This window comes from Oculina patagonica, chromosome 13 (assembly GCF_052425735.1).
Source record: "Oculina patagonica isolate OP01 chromosome 13, crgOcupat, whole genome shotgun sequence".
Lineage (NCBI taxonomy): Eukaryota > Metazoa > Cnidaria > Anthozoa > Scleractinia > Oculinidae > Oculina > Oculina patagonica.
Genome location: NC_135770.1, coordinates 4318411 through 4342501, shown reverse-complemented (window position 1 = coordinate 4342501; position 24091 = coordinate 4318411). Strand labels below are relative to the sequence as shown.

Genomic DNA, 24091 nt, shown 5'->3' with positions numbered 1-24091 from the left:
ACCAGAGTACATCAAGCACCTAGAGTACATCAAGCGAGTAGAGTACATGAAGCAACCAGAGTACATCAAGCGAGTAGAGTACATGAAGCAACCAGAGTTTATCAAGCACCTAGAGTACATCAAGCGAGTAGAGTACATGAAGCAACCAGAGTTTATCAAGCACCTAGAGTACATCAAGCGAGTAGAGTACATGAAGCAACCAGAGTTTTTCAAGCACCTAGAGTACATCAAGCGAGTAGAGTACATGAAGCAACCAGAGTTTATCAAGCACCTAGAGTACATCAAGCGAGTAGAGTACATCAAGCAACCAGAGTACATCAAGCGAGTAGAGTACATGAAGCAACCAGAGTACATCAAGCGAGTAGAGTACATGAAGCAACCAGAGTACATCAAGCACCTAGAGTACATCAAGCGAGTAGAGTACATGAAGCAACCAGAGTACATCAAGGACCTAGAGTAGAGTAGAGGAGAGTACATCAAGAGTATAGTGCTAATTATATATTGGGGACATAATAGTTCCCCATACATAACGTCCCTACCTTTTGCGCTCTAAAAACCGCTGACCTAGAACCCAGGCCTCGTAATGACAGGGCGCAAAAAGTCAGGAAGTGGATCGGTCCCCAACTAACCGAACGCCTGAACAAGATACAAGTGGATAATTGTCGACAAAAAAGTACGCTACCTTTAACCCTATTCAGACCGGGCTTTTTTGGACCTTCTCAGACCGGGGGGGGGGGGGCTTCGGAAGCCCCCTCTATGTAACTTCCAGAATATTTAAGCAATCACCATGAAACTTATAGGATGTATTTTACGTCCGAAACTCTTTCTTTTGGTATACGTCACGTGGGATTGTGACGTCACATCACGTGACAATTACATCATGATGTCAAAACAGCCGCCATCTTGGATCCGCCATCTTGGATTTCAAAATTTTTCCAAAATGCCAGAAAACCACCCAAAATCACTGCAAAGTACTCAAAATGAATAAAAATGTGCTTTAAACCCGTAAAAATGTAAAAATAGGTTCATTTAAGTTGATTTTTATTAACAGAAACACGCAAAATTACAAATTTGGGAAAACATGCCTGTCAAAATTCCGTTGCCATGGTGATGTCAAGTTCCTGACGCATCATCCAACCTCACCAAATTGTTGCCAGATAAATTTTAGGAAAACTCAGAAAGTTTGGCAGCGTTTGGTTAAATCTTAAAAAAGTTATAAAAGATCAAAGTCAGCGCGGGCCTCAAAAGCCCCCCCCCCCCGGTCTGAATAGGGTTAAATGAACCCAAATACGGCAAAAATTTAGGCCCTCTTCCGCCGATCTATCACTGGTTTGTGCGTGCTGGTTGCGTTTCTTCACTAATTAATTTCTCAAAAAGTTGCTCAATAGTTGCTCCAAAAATCAAAAAAAGTTGCTTCTGATAATAAAAATTGCTCCAAGAAATCCAAAACGCTGCTTCTAATCAAGAGAATTTTTCTAAATATATGCTAATTTTTCCTTTGAGAATAAGTTAAGATTTCTAAGCAGTCTTATGCAATTTTACAGCATAAGAAGCATCTTAATAACATATAAAGGGGAAAACTTGTTAAATAATATTTACACATGCGGCAGCTGAAAAATCGTGAAGATATTTACACATGCGGCTGAGAAAAATCGTGAAGATATTGATGACGCCATGTTTGCTGAAGAGCTTTGTAATGTTTTAATGCAGAATGAGCCGAAAGTTGAAATGTCCTCAGATGTTCCTCGAAAATATTCGGCAAACTTCGTAAACTTTTGGAAACGTTCGTATGGCCTTTGAACAACACTCGGATAATCTTCGGAGATCTTCGGTCTGGAAATTGCTCAAAATACAACAAGTTGCTCGAGAGGAAAAAAGTTGCTCGAAACATGAAGTTGCCAAAAAGTTGCCGAGGAACTTGTGGAAAGCCCTAACTGTTTCTTGTAGTTGCAGTTTTGTTGCTTTGGGTTTTCTTTTTTTTTAACACTCAAATAAAAAGAACACTTGAAGATCCGTTTCAAGTTTAAAAGGTAAAACAAGAGATGTGAATAACTTTACTCACCATAAAAAGCCCGTTTACACAGTCGATTTTCAATGCGATTTTTGTCGCGCTTTGAATCCAGCTTTTTTCGCACTCACATGCTCGCAATGAAAATAGCAGGTGTACACTAGAGGCGATTTTGTCGTCGCGATATCGCAGAGGTTTTAAACATGTTTGAAACCTTTGCCGAAACCGATTGAATTTGTCTTTCGGTTTTTATCGCTTTGCGCTTTATTTTTGCTTTATCTTAGTGAAGAAAGTAAACCTCTCGGACTTAACATGGAAGGGACTTCTTTTTTTGAAAAGTTTCTCTATACCTTCATATTGACATTCCATTCTTAGGGGTTGGCAAGCTGCAACAAGACAAGATTTTCACGTGAGTTCAGCTGCATTTGACTTGTCAACTGCTCAAAATTCTCCTATTTGGACAGGCACTGTTATTTACCAACGAAACAAGTGCAAAAACATTGCAACCATCTTGTGTGGATTTTATGCAGTTCGTGTGTACACTTGTCCGCTGCGTTGACGCTGTGAAAACACAGCTTTCGAAAGCTGGTCACGTGAATGTTTTCAGCAAAGCTATAATTTGATTTGGCGTCAGTAACATATCACAAAAGCTAAGGACAAAACGCGCGCAAGATGGCACCAATGTTTCGAGTTTTTGTTGCGCTAAATCTGATTGCCCTTGTTTTGGGCCATGGCCGTCTTATCGACCCACCCAGCCGAAACGCAGCGTGGAGGTACGGGTTTGAAACGCCGAGGCAAGACACGGACAACGAGCTGAACTGCGGCGGGTTCAACGTCCAATGGTCCACAAACAAAGGCAAGTGTGGAGTATGCGGCGACGCGTACCATTTGAAAAACCCCAAGTACGTCCACCCTGGACCGTACGCGACAAAAATCATCACTAGGACGTACATAGAAGGACAAGATATTGAAGTGGTGGTAGATGTCACCTCCAACCATCAGGGATACTTCATATTCCGTGTAGGCAAGATCGACACTCCTCCCATTACTCAAGAGAAGCTGACGTACGATTTGAAGCAGCAGCTCAATGGTGATACGAAGTGGTACATAAACTCGCACGGCAACGACGTATTCACGATCAAGTTGAAGCTTCCCGCAGGGCTGACATGTGATCACTGCGTGATGCAGTGGTGGTGGAGGGTTGGTAACAACTGGGGCTGCGATGGGAGTGACTGTGGAATGGGGAAAGGACCACAAGAACATTTTGTCAACTGTGCAGACATCAGGATTACTAAAAGCGACGGAAGCGTACCCCCGCCTCCAACAACACAGGCGCCGCCTCCTACACAAGAACCCCTGCCTCCTACGCAACAGCCTCCAAAACCCACAACTCAGAAGCCTACCGAGCCTCCGCCCACCAACGCCCCTAATCCAGGCGGTTGCAAAGCTACAGGTCCTCACACAGGGAACGCATCCATCGATGACTGGTGCAGAAGAAATTGCGCTTCAGGCTACTGTCCACCCAGTCACTGCAAATGTACTTAGAAGGAAGAACTGTCATGCGTTTTAGTTGAAATAATTGATGTTGTTAGAAAGGGGAGGGGATATCTGTAGACTGGACAATAAAAACTGTAATAGGAGAGAAATTCAAAGCATATAACCTTTTCAGTCGTACTGTTCCGCTTGTATCCTGCACAGATCTACAATAAAACACGCCAATATTTCACTTATAATGCGTCGAGTTTCATCAATTATGCACTAAACACGGGAGAATAATTACCAGTGGGAGAGAGCATGTCGTCAAAAAAAGACTGAGGTCGAAGTTTTCGTTCCAATTTGCTAAGAAACATAAACCATTACGTCATGCTGAAATGATGACTTCCGGAGTATTTGTGTGTATTTTTGATTGGATCTTATCAGAAACCCATATTATGGGTATCTGATCTTATTGAATACACGGAAACTTTTCCCTAGGGCTATATTTGAAATATAGCCCTAGCTTTTTCCCCTGGGCTCCTAAATCTAAATCCTGACTTTATTAAAATGAGTTACAAAAGAAAATAATATCAATTGCCATTTTGGTATATCGTGTATGCTAGTTTACTCTTACAGTGCCTTTCTTTACTAAGCAGTAAGTATTAGTACCGGCATCGAACGCAGAATTTACCCTTACCTAAGCCAGGAAGGTGTCAATTTCACTAGGAAGGGCAAAAAGCTCGCCCGTCCGAGTTTTATTAGCTCTGTTAAAGTGGGATTTTCAAGTTCCGTGTTCGATGATAAAACCAACCTGTGGTTCCGCTAAAGTATTATAGTTCGACCAAAAAAACTATGTAGAGAGTACTTATGACTCTTATTGTTTCACGTCTAAACTGTTGTAAATAACGTGTTAAAATGAAGGAACGTGTTACAAGTGAAGGAAAGGTTTCAATTTTTATATATTTTCCAAGACTACGTTCTGTTACAACAGCAGCTGGTAAATATATAGAGAGAAAAACGCCTAAGCAGGGTTAACGCAGTGGTGAGAGCGCTCGCCTCCCACCAATGTTTGTTGTTGGTTCTCGTCCTTGCTCTGTGAGTTTTTCTTCATGTTCTCCGGTTTGCTTCCCTTCAAAAATTAAAAGCCAACACTTCAAATTCCAATTCAATCTTGATACACATAGACTTTATAACATGCTCTTGAAAGTTTTTTGTGTTACGTGGGTAAATAAAGTAACATTTACTTTTCTTACACCGCTTTTGCCTGCCAGAATGATAAGAGGCGGTTGTATTCGCAGGCTATTCATGTTCGTGTGTGAAAGCTGAAATTTAAAAACGGCAAAACCAATACAAAATCCGTGTTAGGCCGGTATCTCAATGTTCGTGAACGTCTGCTCATTTCGAGCTGAGAACTCTCAAAGTAAAAAAAAAGTACATCGATGTATGTCAACTTCAGACAACATATGCAAGAATCCGATTTGATTTTAACCGAAATATCAGCGAGTCCGGCTAATAAAAAGTAAGCGTTCTTTTCGATTAAGGGCTTATTTTATTCACTACGGCGATCTTAACTCAATGGCCTGGCCGGTAGTATTTCAATTGAACGTAACGTATATAAAAGTGAATAATTTGTGGTGAAGTCAGGTCTCCTGTCCCCTCCCCCAAAACAATCTCACAATATGCACGGTATCAGCTGTGTGTAACTTTTGCGTTCAAGAATGACACTCTTATTTACAAATCACCAAGGTGTAACTGGACTGTACACATCTTCTGTTTAAACGTATTTCAAACATTAGACGTCTTTTGCAGCGTTTCAGACATGAATCTTCTGTGTTTATCTTAACACAACACAGGTGATTCAATGTCGTGAATCACGTGAAAAACTCCCGTGAAGGCTTTGATTTGATTTGCTATCAGTTTAAAATTACAAGCACTAAGAAGTTGCCGAACCAAACGCGCGCAACCTGGGAATGAGTTTTTGAGTCTTTAAAGTACAAGGGGTCATTATTGTTTAGGAAAAAAAAGATTTGGAGTCTTAAGAAACTGCCCGGAATTTGAAAAAAAAAAACGGGTAAACAGGTATAATATATAGTTAACACCTCACTACCACTTGTACTCCTAGGTGAATGTGACTTCCTTATTCGTATGTGTAGCTTTTGCAAGCCAGATTCATTCCATGAACGCATTGTGCTTTATGAGTCAAGTGTGTCTCATCGATGTCGTTTTGCCTTCATTGCTTATGAATTGAAACTAATCTGTTTTAGATGAAATAAATATGATTTTACTATAGACGCTTTCCTTTCTTTCTGCTGCAAACGTCGTTTTTTTTTCGGTTTTTAATTGTTTTGAGGATGATTTGTTAAGTAAAAACAATCGCAAACGACGCAAAAACCTAGGCTTCGACGCGAAATTTGGCTAACTCTTTCTACGGTAAGTTTAAGCTTTTCATATCTGTTTGGTAAAATTAAAGTTAGCAATAATGTACAGAGTTTTTCCATGATTCGTCGGACAAAAGGAAAATCGATATAGCTTCTGAGTAGTTGATTCAGAATTTGAGTACTATTGTCTGTGTCTACTGTGCATGTTAGAAACTTGATTAAAACGACCAATGTTAGCCGTTTTAATCTTCGTGACCGTCTGCTCGTTTTAAGCTAAGAAATTTAAAGTATAGCAATCTTCATCGATGTGTGTACTTCAGATAAAGTAATTTCCACAGAACCCTGCTCTATATTTGCGCGGCTTTAGAATTCGCGTGAGCTCGTTCAAAATTGGTTAAAACATCCCAGGCGTTCATTTCAAACTTGGCCTGGTGGACCCGGCAATTATTTGACTCCTGCAGTTTTTTCGAGCACGGTGGTTAGTAAAAAAGGGGTTTTATACATTAATTTTGACAGTCAAATATCTTGCCGGACTACAACTACAGCTTTTCATACCTCACAAAAATGCCTGAGGTGTTTATTTACAACTCCACCTTGAAAACCCGGCGTTAATTCGAGACCCGGCGTTAAATCGAGAAAATACGGTACTGGTTAAATTTTCGCGGGTAAACTGGATTTTGCGATATTCCATGGTTTACGCGCAAAAAATGTACAAAAACGGACTATTCTTATCAAATGCAATGATAATAAAAATAACGGTTCTTTAACAGCTGTCATTCGTATTTTTACTGTCTTACATATATTTTATGGCAGGAATGTAGGTAATACTTTCCTTTTTTCTGTGGATTATCTTTCGCAGGTTTAATTTTAATAAACGATGCGCAAAACAACAAAACTAAAACTCACAAGAGAATTAAAAGCATAAGAATATGGCGAAATTGCTTTTAGTCTTTAAAGGACCCTGTCTGCCACGCCTTTGTTTTTATTCATATGCAAGAGTTTCGGTAATATGTTTTTCGTGGAGCGTGTCTAAACGAAAGGGTTAACTTTGAAACTGCCTAACACAACTTAAGATTTCGTTTCGCCGTACAGTTTTCATAATTTCGATGGCATCGAAAATGGCGGAGGCTGTCTAGGGTCCTTATCTTCAAGTTCAACTTATAAATTTTATTCCAAAAAAGCATTTGTGGCAGTTAAAGACTTCAATAATGCAAACGCACAAGGATGGACGAGGATTTCTTTTCAACATGCGAAATGTCCGAAATTAGATGACAGAAAAAATATCGGATGCCACACGTCGCGCGGGCGACGTATCATGGTTGCGAGGGATCCTTGAGATCCTTTAATAGATTTTTAATTAGAGCTAATTTTGTCGTAAAGTTTTACAATTATTATTCTGTTCTAAATCAGTGAATTTGCCATTTTTACCGATACAAAAACTTGATTTCCTCTCCTACCTACACCTCCACCCTCGCCGACAAAAATATCTAAATGTACACAAAGCCCGATGTAATCACCTGTATCTGTGATGTTTACCCAGAATCACCTGTGTGTAAATTGTCAACTTTTCCTCTGTGCGACAATGACACTCTTATCTCAAACCATCAAGGTGTGAATACACTGTACACATCCTCTGATTTTAAGTCTTTCCAACACAAGACATCTTATACAGCATTTTAGACACATCTCCCCTGTGTTTGCTCTTCACATAACAGCTAATTCAACATTGTACATCACGTGGAAAACTTTGGTAAAAGGCTATAATTCGAGGTGTTATCAGTTCGAGATCACAAAAGCTAAGAAGTTGCCGAGCCAAGTACGCGCAAGATGGCAGCGATTTTTCAAGCCTTTGTCGCGCTTAATGTGATAACCTTAGTTCTGGGTCACGGTCGTCTTATCCAACCAGCTAGCCGAAACGCAGCCTGGCGGTATGGATTTTTGACGCCGAGGCAAGACACAGACAACGAGCTGAACTGTGGCGGGTTTAGCGTCCAGTGGGAAACCAACAATGGCAAGTGTGGCGTCTGTGGAGATCCGTACCATTTCAAAAAGGGCGAGGCGCTGTACACACATCCCGGGAAGTACGCCACTGGGACCATCACTAACACGTACACCGAAGGGGAGACCATTGATGTGCTGGTAGATGTCACCTCCAACCATCAGGGGCACTTTACGTTCAGTGTGGGCGCGATCGGAACCCCTCCCGTTACTCAAGCGAAGCTGACGCATGTACTGAAGCAGCCCAATGGTGCCAGCAGGTGGACAATACCCTCGAAGAAGAATGAGGTGTTCACAATCAAGCTGGTACTTCCCAAAGGCCTGACATGTGATCACTGCGTGATTCAGTGGTGGTGGAAGGTGGCTAACAGCTGGGGCTGCGACGCACCTAATGACTGCGGTATGGGGAAAGGAGAACAGGAGACCTTCGTTAACTGTGCAGACATCAGAATTACCAAAAGCGACGGAAGTGTGCCCCCGCCTCCACCAACACAGGCACCGCCTCCTACTACACAACCGACAACCCAGAAACCTACCGACCCTCCGCCCACAAATGCCCCTAACCCCGGGGGCTGCCAAGCTACAGGTCCTTATAAAGGGAACGCAGCCATGGATGTTTGGTGCCGAGATAACTGCGCCAAAGGTCACTGCCCAGAAAGTATCTGCATTTGTACTTAGAAAGAAGAACTTTGACACCAATTAGCTGAATTTCTCGATGTGATTAGAAAGGGAACGGGTTATCTGGGTTATCTGTAGACTTGACAGTGAACATTGTGAAAATAAGGTAATGGTATCATTTCAATAAACGAAGACTTATAAGAGTACTGAGATTGTATGTTTGATTTTGATTTTTTGTTAGATACTATTACTTCCAATGAAAGGTCTAAGAGCAGTCAATAAGTTCTATAAAGACACTCGAGAAAATGTTCATTTTCATTTAAATTATGTTCTTATAATATGATCAGCGTGTAATTTCCCGTCAAAATATCAACACATTGTGAAGAAGTCACGTTTAGAGAATTAAGAAAATAATCAACTTAGGATATTGTTTTGATTTGCCACGAAATTTTCAGAACTAACGGAAAAAGAAATGTTTGCTATGATTTACGAGAATATAATTTTTTTGAATTTGGGACTTAAAGGTCAACGATGCTTTCTTGCATAACAGGCACGATATTGTATAAAAGCTAGGAGGAACATTTCCGCGTACTTTCTCGCGAGAAAAATGCGCACGATGAAACACGAGTATTTCTGGCGCGCGCGAGTGGCCAAATCTTGCGCCTTTAGGTATTCGACTCTTGCTTCTTCTGCGCAGGATATTCGTCACCCCTCGTCACTCTTTATGGTGTTTAACAAGAAACTCTATCCTGTAATATGATACAGAAAAATTAAAATAAACTCGAAGCAACTGTGCAGGACAAACAACCTTTCGTTCTTCTCATGGGAGATACCTGCGTACTCCGGGTCTAGCGAAAATGTTGGCAAAATTCGTTCCATGTCCTCTGCACCTCTTTTGAGAATGATATAATGTTTCATTCAACTGAATAAAAAACAAAAGATTGTAAAAAGGTCATATAGGGCACTTAGGTAGAGGTGTATGCAGTTAATTCTCAATTCAATGCACGCCTTGAATGCTGCACTACAACACTTATTCATTCATTCATTCATTCATTCATTCATTCATTCATTCATTCATTCATTCATTCATTTACTTATTTATTTTTTCTTCATATTTTACCTTCAGCTTATTTCATTCATACATTCATTCATTTGTTCGTTCGATTGTTCATTCGATCAATCAATCAATCAATCAATCAATTTATCTATCAATCAATCAATCAATCAATCAATCAATCAATCAATCAATAAATCAATAAATCAATCAATCAATCAGTCAATCAAATCATTTGCGGCGCAGGAGCTCAAGCTGCCACAATCTTAATATCTGCGCAGTTCACAAAAGTCTCTTGTTGGTCCCCTTTGCCAACTCCACAATCGCCGTCCTTATCACAGCCCCAGTTGTTGCCCGCAGTGTACCGCCATTGCATCACGCAGTGATCACATGTCAGGCCTTTGGGAAGCACGAGCTTAATCTTGAACTCTTGATTTTTTGACGAGTGAAGCGGCCATGTGTTGGAACCATCGGGTTGCAGCAGAAGGTGTGTCAGTTGCTCTTGAGTGATGGGACTCTTCGGATCCTCGAGCTTGCCTACTCTAAAACGGAAGAACCCTTGATGGTTTGACGTGATCTTAACGGTAACTTCAATTGTGTGCCCTTCTTTGTAGGTCTTGGTGATGAAGCGGTCTTTGGCGTACAATCCAGGGTAGACGTACTGCGGATTTTCAAGATGATAAGCGTCACCGCACACTCCACATTTGCCTTTGTTCTTGCTCCACTGGACGCTGAAACCGCCACAGTTCAGCTCGTTGTCTGTGTACTGTGCTGGACGATTGGGGAAAAATCTCCATGCGGAGTTCCTGCTGGCGGGATCTAACATCATTCCATGACCATGAACCAAAGCAATCAAGCTTGCGGCCACGAAGAGACGAATGATTTCTCTTGCTCTCATTGTCTTAGCTTGTGTACTTCACAGTGCTGGTACACAAATGAAGTTCGGAGCTGTCTCGTGTGCTATCAATGTGATTTCAAACGTTCAGTTGACTTGACTAGTATGGAATCACGTGAGCAGCTGTGTTGCTCCACCTGAAAAATATAGCGAAGCGTCAATTCTAGAAGCTTTGTTAAAACATCGGGAGGTTGAATGCTGGTCAAAGCTGGATAAGCACTATTTTTGAAATGTTTGAGGTTGCAAGCTTCTAGTGTAAATTTTGCGCGGCGTGTTTGCTGTGTAAGGGTGGGGGAGATTTGTACAGGCGGTTCAGACACTCATGCAGGCGTCTGAATAAACGGTTTCACATGCAACAATTCCATAGAGGAAACCAAATATAAAACTTAACAACAGCGACAACATTCCCACTATTGCTGTTAAAATTAAAAATTTAACCGTCCAAATGATGTGTATAATAATTAAGGAATATGACTATATATTCAACTTTGCATTTCGTGCAAAAACTCGAGCCAAGACCGTGACAAAAGTATGTCCCAGGGGGGTCTGGGAGGAGGGGGTGGTGGTTTGGTGGTTGGGTTACTCAGGCTCCAGGAATGGGCTCCTAGTTACTCTCCTAAATTTTTGGTGGGAGTGTGCGGCACGTTTCCAAAAAAACCCTTACCATACTTCATACAAAATATATGTTTTTCTTTCACTTATTTCTGACTAGACATTACCCAGGAACTGCTCCGGTTTGCGATCACAAACCAAAGATGGTCCAAATCCTTACCCTATTTGTGGCCAGAACGGCTCAAAAACTATACCCTTTGGCGCCTCGCATACTTATATAGCTTATATAAGGGAGTTCCCCCCCAATCGTTTCGACTCGTGGTTTGCACTTGATTGGCTTTTCGCGAAAAAATTGTTTTCTTTTTTGTTTTTCTCGTGTTATTGCACACAAAGATCTAGTGCATCGTTAAGACTCGTGAAAAACAATAAACCAGCTGAAACAGATCTAGGGTACACTAAACATTTTATGATATTTTTTAAGAACTTGTTACTCCAATCCCCGACAAGTCACTCAAGACCGGGAGAAATATACAGACCATGCTTTGTTGGTAATTCACTGAGCCGAAAATGCTCAAAACACTAACTATTTCGGAACAAAATCAGAAGTCAGCTGGTGAAGAAATTGGCCCACTTTTATTGATATCAGTAAATAAGACCTAGCTACAACCTAAGACTGAATCATCAAACAAACATTACTACATATAAAATCAACGCCTTTACGGTAAATACGCTTTTAAGCACATACACAAATGCTGGAAGGGCAATAACCCGCTGCACAGTTAACACGACACCATTTGTCCATATTAGCATTCCCGGCCCACGCTCCTGTGGCTTTGCACCCTCCAGTAGGAGGTCTTGTTGCTGGGACTGTGGTAGCAGGTCCTTCAGTTGGGGGTCCTTGCGTAGAGGGTCTTTGTGTAGAGGGTTTTTCTGTGTTGGGCCTTTTTGTGGTTTGCTTTACCGTGGAAGGAGCCTGAGTGGTGGGTTTTTCTGTCGGAGGAGCCTCAGTGACAGGCGGCGCTGGGCCTCCAGCTCCCACAATCTTAATATCAGCGCAATTCACAAACGTCTCCTGTTTCTTCCCTTTGCCAACTCCACAATTGCCGTCCTCGTCACAGCCCCAGTTGTTGCCGACAGTCCACCACCATTGCATCACGCAATTGTCACATGTCAGGCCTTTGGGAAGATTGAGTTTAATCTTGAAATTTCCAGTTCTGGATGAGTGAAGCGGCCATGTGTTGGAACCATCGGGTTGCAGGAGGACGTGCTTAAGTTGCTCTTGAGTGATGGGTCGCTCTCTGTTCTCGAGCTTGCCCACGCTAAAGCGAAAAAAGCCTTGGTGGTTTGAAGTGATTCTTACGGTAACTTCAATTGTGTGCCCTTCTTTGTAGGTCTTGGTGATGAAGCGGTCTTTGGCGTACCTCCCAGGGTAGACGTACCTCGGGCTTGTAAGATGATAAGCGTCACCGCACACTCCACATTTGCCTTTGTTCTTGCTCCACTGGACGCTGAAACCTCCACAGTTCAGCTCGTTGTCCGTGTACTGCGCTGGGCGATTGGGGAAATACCGCCATGCAGAGTTTCTGCTAGCTGGGTTTATCAGCATTCCATGGCCAAGAACGAAAGCAATCAAGTTTGCGGCCACGAGAAGGCGAAGGATTTCTCTCTCTCCCATTGTCTTTGCGTGTGTACTTCACAATGTTGGTACACAAATGAAGCTCAGAACTCTACTCAGTTGTTATCAAACGTTAGCAGCTGTGTTGGTCCACAAAAAATACAACGAAACCTCAATTCTTGGTGCTTTGTTAAAAATCGTGAGGTTGAAGGCTGTTCAAAGCTGAATAAGCACGATTTGTGGGCTGTTTGAAGTTGCAAGCTTCTAGTGTAAATATATAGTGGCGAGCGTTTTGCATTTGCGTGGACGATTTATACAGGCGGCTCAGGACGTCAGGCATCAAAATAAACGTTTTCACATGCCACATTTCTTCGTAGAGAAAACCATATATTAAATTTAGCTAGTATCAATATTTTAATATCATTGGTGATGATAAAATTAGAAATGAAACGCCCAAATGACGTCCATATTATTCGCTATAGGTTAAAATAAGTACTGATTACAAGGCTTAAAAGGTTTAGCTACTTAAAAAGGAAAAGATATGTCAAATTATGTCAAAACGTTTTTTTTTTTCTTTTTAGGTATTTCAACCTTTTCAACCTTGTAAATAGATTTTCCTTCTATTATTGAACACAAAGGTCTAGTGCATTGTTTTATTCATTTATTTATTTGTTTATTTTGATTCTTTCGCCGAGCAATAAATCCCGCAACGCCGTAATTTGTTAAGCACTTTGAATGGACTCAACGACTGAGTTTTTGTTAAAGAACTCTGGCCCGAATTCTCTTGACTGCGCCGTAGGCTTAATTCGGCCTGATACTTTGTGTAAACACAAGAAGCCTGTTTCAATTTCTTTCTTTCTTTTTTTTTTCAATAAAGGAACGGAGAAGAGTTTGAAATAAGCCGGCTGAATGGAAACAAGCCTTGTGGTCAGGATGAAATTAAAATACATAAGTAACCACTGCTTTCTTTAGATTTCTTACTGGTATGATTCCTTATGACCTTATGTTGTACTTGTTACCCCAGAATTTAAAGCAAACAATGAAGAAGGATACTCTAATTGCAGACCTAGCTCTGCTCTCCCATGGCCCAGAAAAATTATTAAAAAAAAAAGAGTACTTCAATATTTTGACCAGAGCAACATATTATTCTAATGTCAGTATGGTTTTCTGAAAAACACTCAACAAGCTTAGCAACTATTAGGCTGATGACAAAAATATCACAAGCAATATATAACAATAAATAGCCATTGCAAGTATATTTTAGACCTCGCAAAGTCATTCGATACTGCATGTAAATCATGAGATATTTCTAAGGAAACTTGACCATTATGGAATTAGGGGAATTGCAAGCGAGCAAACGAGTGGCACTAAACTGAACAACTTAACAAAAAGAAAATACAAGCCAGTAAGCTCTGAAAGCTTTTCAATAACATGTGTAGTGCCTCAGGGGTGGCCTATCTTCGATATTTCAATATGCTGCCCAAGATTTTATCATTTATTCTTTTTGCTGCTGACACAAATTTGCTTTGCATTCATAAAAAATAGGTCACCAAGGGTGACATGAGTCTAATGCCGTATGGCATAGTGAACAGATTGCGCGGTTTTCGTAAGCCGGTTAAAATTGGTTAGAGGTTTGTGTTCGGGAGTTTAATTTAAAATGCTTATAGCAAGCTAGGGGCATCATGGATGATTATGGATGAAAACGAAACAGTCATAAATGTTATATGCTTCACAAAATTTAAAGTATGAACAGGAGTTGATGTTACCTCTTTCGTATTGTCCGTAAAAGCAGAAACGATTAAACATTTGGATAAGATTGCGTGACGATTTTCAAAAAGCATGTTCATTACAACAAGGGTTGAAGAACTTCACATCGTTTTCTTTCAGATTTTTCACCATTTTGATGATGACTCTTGAAACAGATTTTGCAATAAAAGCACTTGAAATAGTGACTGTTTAATACTCCATTGTACTGTAAGCACTTAGTGACAGATTTTCCTAAAAACGGGTGTAAATGCTCACGTCAATATAATGATGACCTTTTGAACGCTGGAAACTAGGCAATTATTATCGAGCTACCATACACAGGATAGCCTGCGAACGCAGACGTATTTCCGCCTGTTGTTTCTCTCCGCCGAAAAATAGCGTGCTATTTTTCGGCGGAGAGAAACGACAGGCGGAAATACGTCTGCGTTCGCAGGCTATACACAGGAGCGAAGACTGTTTATCATGATGTACAAATTTCGCGAATCATCACTTCCATATCAATGTAACCATTTTATGATTTTTCTAGCTGTAAGAAGAACTTAAGATCTCTGAGAGTCGTAAAAGCATGAAATTCGATTTCAGTGTATGGCAAAGGCCGGGACAGTGTAATACTGCAAAGCGGCCAAACAAACGCATTTTGATTTAGTCGCGTAACTTGATTTACATTTATCCATGTACATCTTTTATTTTTGAAGGTTTTTGTTTGCACTGTAAAGAAAAAATTGGTCAAAATTCGAATGACTTAAATACAAAAACCGAGGTAAAGTTTTCTATTTTTTAAAACAAAATAAATATTTGGTCGCATTGTGTAAATAAACGCGAGTCGCCGTCGAAATATTTTTTCTCAAAGATGTCTTGCTTTTTAAGCAAGACGAAAACACAAGTGCTTAACTGAACTGAAAACGAAGATTTATTTTCACAAAAAGCTTACAAATGTCTTAACTGGAAAATTATTTCGTCCTGTTCAAGTGTTGAATAATCGTGACTTGAGAAAGAACTTTTAATTATGCGTGGGAACACGTGTCGCTGATTGGCTGTTTTTAATTGAAACTAATCGTGCGTGTCCGTACGGAGTCCGTTCTTGCAGCTGATCATTGTTTTCTACATTACAGCGAACGATTATCGATCCCGAACCATTCCCTTGGGATTGCTAACAGCTTTTTTCATATAACAAAGAGTCTAATGCGCATGCGCAAAGCGCACGCAAGCATTAGACTCAAAAATGATTACACTTTGGCTTTCTTCAAATAAGCTTCCTTCAAATAAGCTTGATAAAACACATGTTATGGTTTCCAAATACTAAAGAAAGGAGCTGAATCAAAACATTGAAATAAAAATGTATAATAAACGAATCGATAAAGTAAAGTATACAAATAGGTAAAGTAAAGCATATATATACAAATACAAATTTCTGGATTTATTTATGGATGATGAACGCCCTTTGAAATATCATTAATTACCAATTTGGAATCAGTACAGAAATTATGGCAAAAGCTAGGCATTATTTATCTATCCAATATATAACACTATGGTGTACCATATATATTTAACATATTGTAGCATTTTATGGACAAGCACTTACCAAACCAGGCTGATTTGACTTAAAAGGGTTTTAAAACTACCTAAAAAGGAAAAATGAAGCGATTATTCCTAATTAAGTTATTTTCAAAAAACCTGAAGACATAATTATGTTCAAAACGTTTTTTTTTTCTTTTTTGGTATTTTAACTTTTCAGCCTTGTAAATAGACATTTTAAAATGTTAAGAATTCTAGCAAATAATGATTTGGAATGGCTAACTGCTGAGTCACCAAAGACCCCTTTGGTTAATTGTTTATATTTTGCCTGAAAAAATCCAACCCATGACAACTCACCCAATACCGGACGAAATTTTCAGGCCACGCTTCATTAGCAATTCACTGAGCCGATCATGCCCAGAGAGAGAGTGAAAAATAAAAAACGGGAGGGATTGGAACTAAAAAAAATATATATGTTTAAACCATTTTTATATTTTAAACAATTATCTATATTTGCTTGTTATTTTCTTTTAGTCAGTAATATTCTATACAGACGTTGCCGTGTGTATAACTTGTTTTAAACCTTTTAAACAACGAACGTTAAATTAACAAAAACTAATAAACAGTTCAAAATACCTTAAATGCCAGAAATAAACTCTGAGATACCCAATTTCAACAAAAGGCTTTGTTAGTGGACTCTTATATGGGATACGGGGTGCGAGGGATGATTGCTGGTGGAGAGACGTATTGTTATTTTTTATCATCATCATCATCGTGATTATTCATTGATTAATTCGTTAATTCATTAATTCAATTTTTCATTTACTCACTCATTTTTCATTCATTAAATAACTATTAATTAATCGATCAATCGATCAATCAATCAAAAAAACGCTCAATCGATCAATCAATCAAATAATCAGATCATTTGTACTTCATACATTAACTTGGAATAAAATCAAAAGTCAGTTGATAAAGAAGTCGACCCATTTTTATTAGATACCATTACCAGTACGGACAGTACGACCTAGCAAAAACAGCTACAACACAAGACTCAATCATCAAACAGACATAACCTAAATACGACCTTTTTAAGCGCACACACAGTGGCTGGAAGGGCAATGACCCAATGCACAGTTAACACTACACCATTCGTCCATATTGGCATTTCCTTTCCACGGTCCTGTGGCCTTGCATCCTCCAGATTGTAATTTCGTTGGTGGAACTGTGGTAGCAGGTCCTTCAGTTGGGGGTTCTTGAGTGGAGGGTGGGTTCTGCGTAGAGGGCATCTCTGTAGTTGGCTTTGCCGTGGAAGGAGCCTGAGTGGTGGGTCTCTCAGTTGGAGGGGCCTCAGTGAAAGGCGGCGCTGGGCCTCCAGCTGACACAATCTTAATATCAGCGCAATTCACAAATGTCTCTTGTTCCTTTCCTTTTCCAACTCCACAATTGCCGTCTTCGTCACAGCCCCAGTTGTTGCCCACAGTCCACCACCATTGCATCACGCAGTGATCACATGTCAGGCCTTTAGGAAGCAAGAGTTTAATCTTGAAATCTCCAGTTCCGGATGAGTGAAGGGGCCATGTGTCAGAACCATCGGGTTGTAACAAAACGTGTTTCAGTTGCTCTTGAGTGATTGGTCGCTTTTCGAGTTTGCCCACGCTGAAGCGGAAGTAGCCTTGATGATTTGAAGTAATCTTTACGGTAACGTCAATCTCGTGCCCTTCTTTGTATGTTTTGGTGATGAAACCGTCCTTTGCGTACTCTCCCGGGTAGACGTACTTGGGGTTTGTGAGATGATAGGCGTCACCGCACACTCCACATTTGCCTTGGTTTTCGGACCATTGGACGTTGAAACCTCCACAGTTTAGCTGGTTGTCTGTGTACTGTGCTGGACGATTGGGGAAAAACCTCCATGCGGAGTTTCTGCTAGCAGGATTTATCAGCATTCCATGGCCAACAACCGAAGCAATTACGCTTGCGGCCACGAGAAGGCGAAGAATTTCTTTCGCTCCCATTGTTGTTTCGTGTAAACTGGACAATGCTGTTGCACAAATGTAGCTCGGCACTCTCTCAAGTGCTGGGTAAGCAAGAGCTTTGAAGTGTACGTGTTTGAAGCTGCAAGCTTCTTATATAGACATATCGTGGCATGGTTACAGTGATATTTGTGGGGGATATTTATACAAGCGGTTCCGGAACTCAGGCTTCTGAATAACCTTTGCATGCAATATTTCTCCATAGAGGAAACTATATATTAAATTTAAAGACAACGCTGAGCTATTATCAATATTCCAATATCACTGCGGATGATAAAATAAGAAATAACACACCCAAATGACGTCTATGATATTCAATGTATGTTAAGATAAGTATTTACATGCCTTAAAAGGTTTCTAAAACTTCTTAAAAACAAAAGTGTGAAGCGATTCTTCCTAATTACGTTATTCTCAAAAAACCTTGAACAAGACATAATTATGTCAAAAAAATTTTTTTTTCCTTTTTAGGCCTTTTATGCTTTTTTTCAGCCTTGTCAATAAACATTTTAAAGCGCTAAGATTCAAACAAATATAATAATTTGGAATGGCTTACTGCTGAGTCGCCAACGACCCTTTTGGTTAATTATTACTATTTCCTGAAGAAATTTATAAGATATTTGTTTTTCAAATGTGATTAAGGTCTTGCCGGCTCTTAATCTGCGATCAAGCGTTCTTTTTGGCGCGCCTGATCGCATGTTAGCCGGCACCAACAACAATTCCCATACAAATCTTTATAATTCTATAAAGACGTAATAAAACCGTCATAAAATCTCATTCTTTAATGTTAGGGACCTCAACCTTTTTCATTTTGATATTTTCGAGATGCTTTTTCCATTTCTGGTATTTGTTAAGTCATAGCCCATAACATTAGTTTTTAGTAACAATTTCGTCACGCGATCCCCAGCTGTAAAAGGCCTATTAAGCTGAAATTTACTCTTTGGGTAATGACCTTTTCTTTTAATATTGAACAATGCATTGTTTTATTTATTTTGATTTGATTTTTTTGCTGAGCAATACATTCCACCCGCAAAGCTTAAGCCCTAATCTGGCAAAATGTTTTAATGAATTACATGTACAACATTTCAGATATGAAATTGTTATCTAGAATTCTTGGTGAATTTTAGTTAAAGAGTATTTGCCCTTGCTAGGACGTTTCTCAAATTCACGTACTTTTGAGTGTTAAGATAATTATTTACATGACTTCAGAGGTTTTTAAAATTACTCGGTAAAAAGGAAAAAATGAAGCGATTCTTCCTAATTAAGTTTTTCTCAAAAAACCTTAAACAAGTCATAATTTAATTATGTCAAAAACGTTTTATTTTTCTTCTTGGGTATTTTAAACTTTTTCAGCCTTGTAAAACGTTAAGGATTCTAGCAAATATTGATTTGGAATGGCTAACTGCTGAGTGACCAACGACCCTATTGTTTTATTGTTTATGTTTTAATTGCCTGAATATTTGTTTTTCAAATGCGAATGAAGGCCTAAAGCCGACAATATACAATTTTTTAGTAAACATTTTGTCACGCGAACCTGGCTGCAAAGGGCCTATTTTACAGCTTATATAAAAGCTGTAATGTTCTCTTTGGGCAATGAATTGTTCTTGTAATATTGAACTCAAGGGTCTAGTGTCTTGTTTTCTTTATTTATTTATTTTGAATCGTTCTCTGAGCAATACTTTCCACCCGCAAAGTCCTAATCTGGCAAAATGTTTTAATGAATTACATGTACAACATTCCAGATATGAAATTGTTATCTAGCATTCTTGGTGAATTTTTAAGTAAAGAACACTTACCTTTGCTTGGACGATTCTCAAATTCACGTACATTTGAGGGTAAGAGAAGTATGACATAACAGGTTTTTTTATAAATTACTCTGTAAAAAGGAAAAAATAAAGCGATTCTTTAATTCCTAATTACGTTATTCTCAAAAAACCTTAAACAAGTCATAAAAACGGTCAAAAACGTTTTATTTTTCTTCTTGGGTATTTTAAACTTTTCAGCCTTGTAAAACGTTAAGGATTCTAGTAAATAAGGATTTCAAATGGCTAACTGCTGAGTCAACAACGACCCTATAGTTTAATTATATTGTTAATGTTTTGCCTAAATATTTGTTTTTTCAAATGTGAATGAAGGTCTTGCTAGCTCCAACAACATTTTCCATACAAAATTTTAGAATTCTAAAAATAATTAAACGGTAATAAAATCTCATTTTTTTCCTTCTAGGGACCTCAAACTTAACCATTTTGATATTTTCGACATGCTTTATTCATTTCTGGCATTCGTTTAGTAGTAGCCGACAATATATACATTTTTTTTAAGTAACAATTTGGTCACGCGAACCTGTCTGCAAAGGGTCTATTAAGCTGTAATTTTTTCTTTGGGCAAAGAAGTTTTCTCGTAATATTGAATTTAAGGGTCTAGTGTATTGTTTTATTTATTTATTTTGAATCGTTTGCTGAGCAATACATTCCACCCGCAAAGCCCTAATGTGGCAAAATGTTTGAATGAATTACATGTACAACATTCCAGATATGAAATTGTTATCTAGAATTCTTGGTGAATTTTAATTAAAGAAGACTTGCTCTTGCTTGGACGTTTCTCAAATTCACGTATCGTATTTTCTCAATTAAACGCCCCTGGCGTTTATTTCAAACTTGGCTTGGTAGACTCGGCGTTTTTTTGAAGCCGGCGTTTAATCGGGGCCCGGCGTCTATTAAAGGACTGTAATTTTCTGTCAATTTTTCAGATTGATTTACTGTTACCGATCTTTGAGACCAAGGGGGAGTTTGTCAAGGCGGGGCGACTTTTCTCTTCGTTTAGTGCCCCGAAAAACTATCCCTGGGTTTTTAAAGTTGATAATTACCCAAAGGTCCATTATTGCGGATTGGACACGTTTATGTTGCAATCAATATTTGAATGGCAGCGCTATAACATATTAGCACGGTATGCTGCTTTAGATCCAAAGCAGCATACCATACTAAAATGTTATAGCGCTGCCATTCAAGAGAGTATATTCACTTGTTAGCTTGACTTCAAGTAATTGCCGGGACCTCGAACAAACGCCCCCGGCGTTTATACGAGGCCGGCGTTCAATCGGGGTCCGGCGTTTAATCGAGAAAATACGGTAAATTTGAGTGAAAGATAAGTATTTACATGACATAAAAGGTTTTTAAAACTACTCAGTAAAAAGAAAAAAAAATGAAGCAGTTCTTCCTAAGTTCAGTTATTCTAAAAAAACCTTGAACCAGACATAATTATGTCAAAAACGTTTTTTTTCCTTTTTAGGCATTTAACTTTTCAGCCTAGTAAATGGACATTTTAAAACGTTAAGGATTCTAGCAAATAATGATTTGGAATCGCTTACTGCTGAGACACCAACGACCTTTTTGGTTAATTGTTTATATTTTACAAGAAATATAAATGATAAGAACCGACGTCTCGGTCAACATGGTATGTAACCTTGATGATGGCGCAAGATGCTCCAAAACGTCGGTTCTTATCATTTATATTTCTTGTATCATGTATTTCCAAATCGATGTTTATATTTTGCCTGAATATTTGTTTTTCGAATGTGAATGAAGGTCTTGCCGGCTCCAGCAACATTTTCCATGCAAATCTTTATAATTCTAAAAAATTTAAACCATAATAAAATCTTAATGCTATGGACCTCAAACTTAACCATTTTGATATTTTTGAAATGCTCTTTCTATTTCTGGCATTTGTTTAGTTATATTCCATAAAACTACAATTTTTAAGTAAAAATTTGGTCACGCGATCCCAGCTGCAAAGGGCCCATTAAGCTGTAATTTTCTCTATGCGGCAATGAATTTTTTTTTTTGTAATATTGAAAACAAGGGTCTAGTGCATCCCACCTACAAAGCCCTAATCTGCCAAAATGTTTTAATATCGTAAAAGCAGCAAACAAAACAATATATACATAACAAAACATAAGGTATTCAACAGTCTAAATACCTTATAGGTTCATCTACGACTGCAAGAGCGAGATTTTGAAGAACTTGGCGGCAGAGAACAGTTCGAACAGTGCGACTGATAGAGTGAGAAATAACTAATGGACAAAATTAAACAAAAAACTTCTAAACATGAAGCTCAGACATGTTGGAATAACTATGATAAAACAAATCGAGTTTCATTATTTTTTATATTATCAGTACGATATTAAATTTTGCGATTTTAGACTTCGCGTGTCCTATATTTCGCGAGTATTAAAGTATCAAAATTGCAAAATTTAGTACATATACTCGCGAAATTAATTGAGAATAAGGTACATGCACAACATTTCAGAAATCAAATTGTTTAATCTAGCATTTTTTGTGAATTTTAGTTAACACACTTGCTCTTACTTGGACGTTTCTCAAATTCACTTGAGTGTCAAAGTTTTAATTCGGCCTTACAGTTTATGTAAACATAAAACGCCCTTTACACCTCATCCTCTCTCGTATTATTTTCAACAAAAAATACAACCACCAATAGTTTATAAAAGTAATACTTCTGCTATGGCAAACTGTTATGCAGTAAAAATCTGCAAGTTAGAATCTAACATTCCCCATTTTTATAAAAACCTATTTAGCCTAAAATTTGAAAACAGGTTCTTATTTTCTAAAAGTTATTAAAAATGTTTACTTTTAGGACAATAACTTTGGCCAAGACTTTACTGTTCATGTATACAATGTCATGTTCTGAATGAATAGTGCTTCATGTTTACTTAAACACTTGTGTGGTATGCAAATTGTATACAAATATAGGCCGAATATCACTAAAAGCTCTATTAGGCAACAATATAAATATTTCCTCAGAAAATAAGAACCTATTAAGACCCTAAATAGCCTAAATTTGTGTTAACTACCATTTATGTAAGAACCTGTTAAGGCTAACCTGGAAAAAAAAAACTAGGTTCTTATTACTCGTCGTTTTTTACTGTATTACAAAGATATAGGGCAACGCATTTCTTACCCGCAATGATTACGCATTCGTTAGATACAGATATTTTTCGCAGTATTAACTGATAATTAGTGGTAATATTGACCTATTAAAGTTAAGTGCAGGAAACTGTTGCTATCCACCTTAATCTATCTATACGACACAAATTCAAAATAACATTATATCAGATAAGGAAAAGATTATCGTCCCTTATCGAACAACTACAGCCTGACACGTCTCGGCTTGTACAGCGAACAGGAGAAGAGTTGTGAGGAACACGGAAGATATTTTTTCCCATTCAATGTTTTAAACTACTTAAAAAGGAAAGGATGAAACGATTCTCCCTAATTTAGTTATTCTCAAAAAACCTTGAACAAGACATAATTATGTCAAAAACGTTTTTTTTTCCTTTTCAAGTATTTTAACCTTTTCAGCCTTGTGAATAGACATTTTAAAACGTTATGGATTCTAGTAAATAATCATTTATATTTGGAATGGCTAACTGCTGAGACACCAACGACACTTTCGGTTAATTGTTTATATTTTGCCTGAAGAAGTCTTATAAGATATGTGTTTTTCAAATGTGAATGAAGGTCTTGCCGGCTCCAGTAATATTCTCCGGGATCCATACAAATCTTTATAACTCTAAAAAAAAATCAACCATAATAAAATCTCATTCTTTAATGCTAGGCACGTCAAACTTAACCGTTTTGATATTTTCAACATGCTTCTCCCATTTCGAATTCTGGCATTCGTTAAGTAATAGCCCATAATATATTTTTTTAGCGAAAATTTGGTCACGCGACCCCAGCTGCAAAGGGCCTCTTTTGGCAATGAATTTTTTGGGCAATATTGAACACAATTAAGGGTCTAGTGTATTGTTTTATTTATTTATTTTGACTCGTTCGCGGAGCAATATATAAATCCCACCCGCAAAGCCCTAATCTGGCAAAATGTTTTAATGAATTACATACACAACATTTTAGAAATCAAATTGTTATCTTGCATTCTTTGTGAATTTAAAGTTAAAGAACTCTTGCTCTTGCTTGAAATGCTTCAGTTTTAATTGGGCCTAAGGGCCTGTTTACATGATTCCGGAATGACTTTCATTCCGGAACGAGTTCATTCCATCCCCATACATTTCTCTGTATCTGTTTACATGATACCGAGACGAAAGTCAAGTCATTCCGGAATGAGTTCATTCCGGTTTTCATTCCGGAATGAAAGTTTCGTTCTGGAATGAC

General features: G+C 38.5%; 5 protein-coding genes across 6 annotated transcripts in view; 2 read left to right on the top strand and 3 right to left on the bottom strand.

Moving 5' to 3' along the window:
• The first annotated feature begins 2637 nt into the window (after window positions 1–2637).
• The window catches only part of LOC144635950 (uncharacterized), a 36479-nt gene continuing 15025 nt past the window's right edge, over window positions 2638–24091 (top strand). Inside the window, exon 1 of one of the 2 annotated variants that reach the window (XR_013567439.1) lies at window positions 2638–3684. Coding sequence is in view for 1 of the 2 variants with exons in the window: in XM_078495076.1 (XP_078351202.1) it covers window positions 2681–3553 (873 nt within the window). In the remaining variant the exon portion in view is untranslated. Of the gene's footprint in view, window positions 3742–24091 lie in introns of those variants that run through there. The other variant, XM_078495076.1, reaches the window with a different exon arrangement.
• LOC144635682 (uncharacterized) lies at window positions 7654–8597 on the top strand. Its single transcript, XM_078494765.1, has one exon. It carries the CDS (start codon window positions 7690–7692, stop codon window positions 8536–8538), a length of 849 nt encoding a protein of 282 aa, XP_078350891.1. The 5' UTR covers window positions 7654–7689; the 3' UTR covers window positions 8539–8597.
• On the bottom strand, window positions 9560–10491 carry LOC144635697 (uncharacterized). Its single transcript, XM_078494780.1, has one exon. It carries the CDS (start codon window positions 10428–10430, stop codon window positions 9783–9785), a length of 648 nt encoding a protein of 215 aa, XP_078350906.1. The 5' UTR covers window positions 10431–10491; the 3' UTR covers window positions 9560–9782.
• LOC144634405 (uncharacterized) lies at window positions 11594–12704 on the bottom strand. The gene has a single exon (XM_078493353.1). The coding sequence runs from the start codon at window positions 12652–12654 to the stop codon at window positions 11713–11715; it is 942 nt and encodes a 313-aa protein (XP_078349479.1). The 5' UTR covers window positions 12655–12704; the 3' UTR covers window positions 11594–11712.
• Window positions 16898–17945, bottom strand: LOC144636107 (uncharacterized). Its single transcript, XM_078495242.1, has one exon. It carries the CDS (start codon window positions 17889–17891, stop codon window positions 16968–16970), a length of 924 nt encoding a protein of 307 aa, XP_078351368.1. The 5' UTR covers window positions 17892–17945; the 3' UTR covers window positions 16898–16967.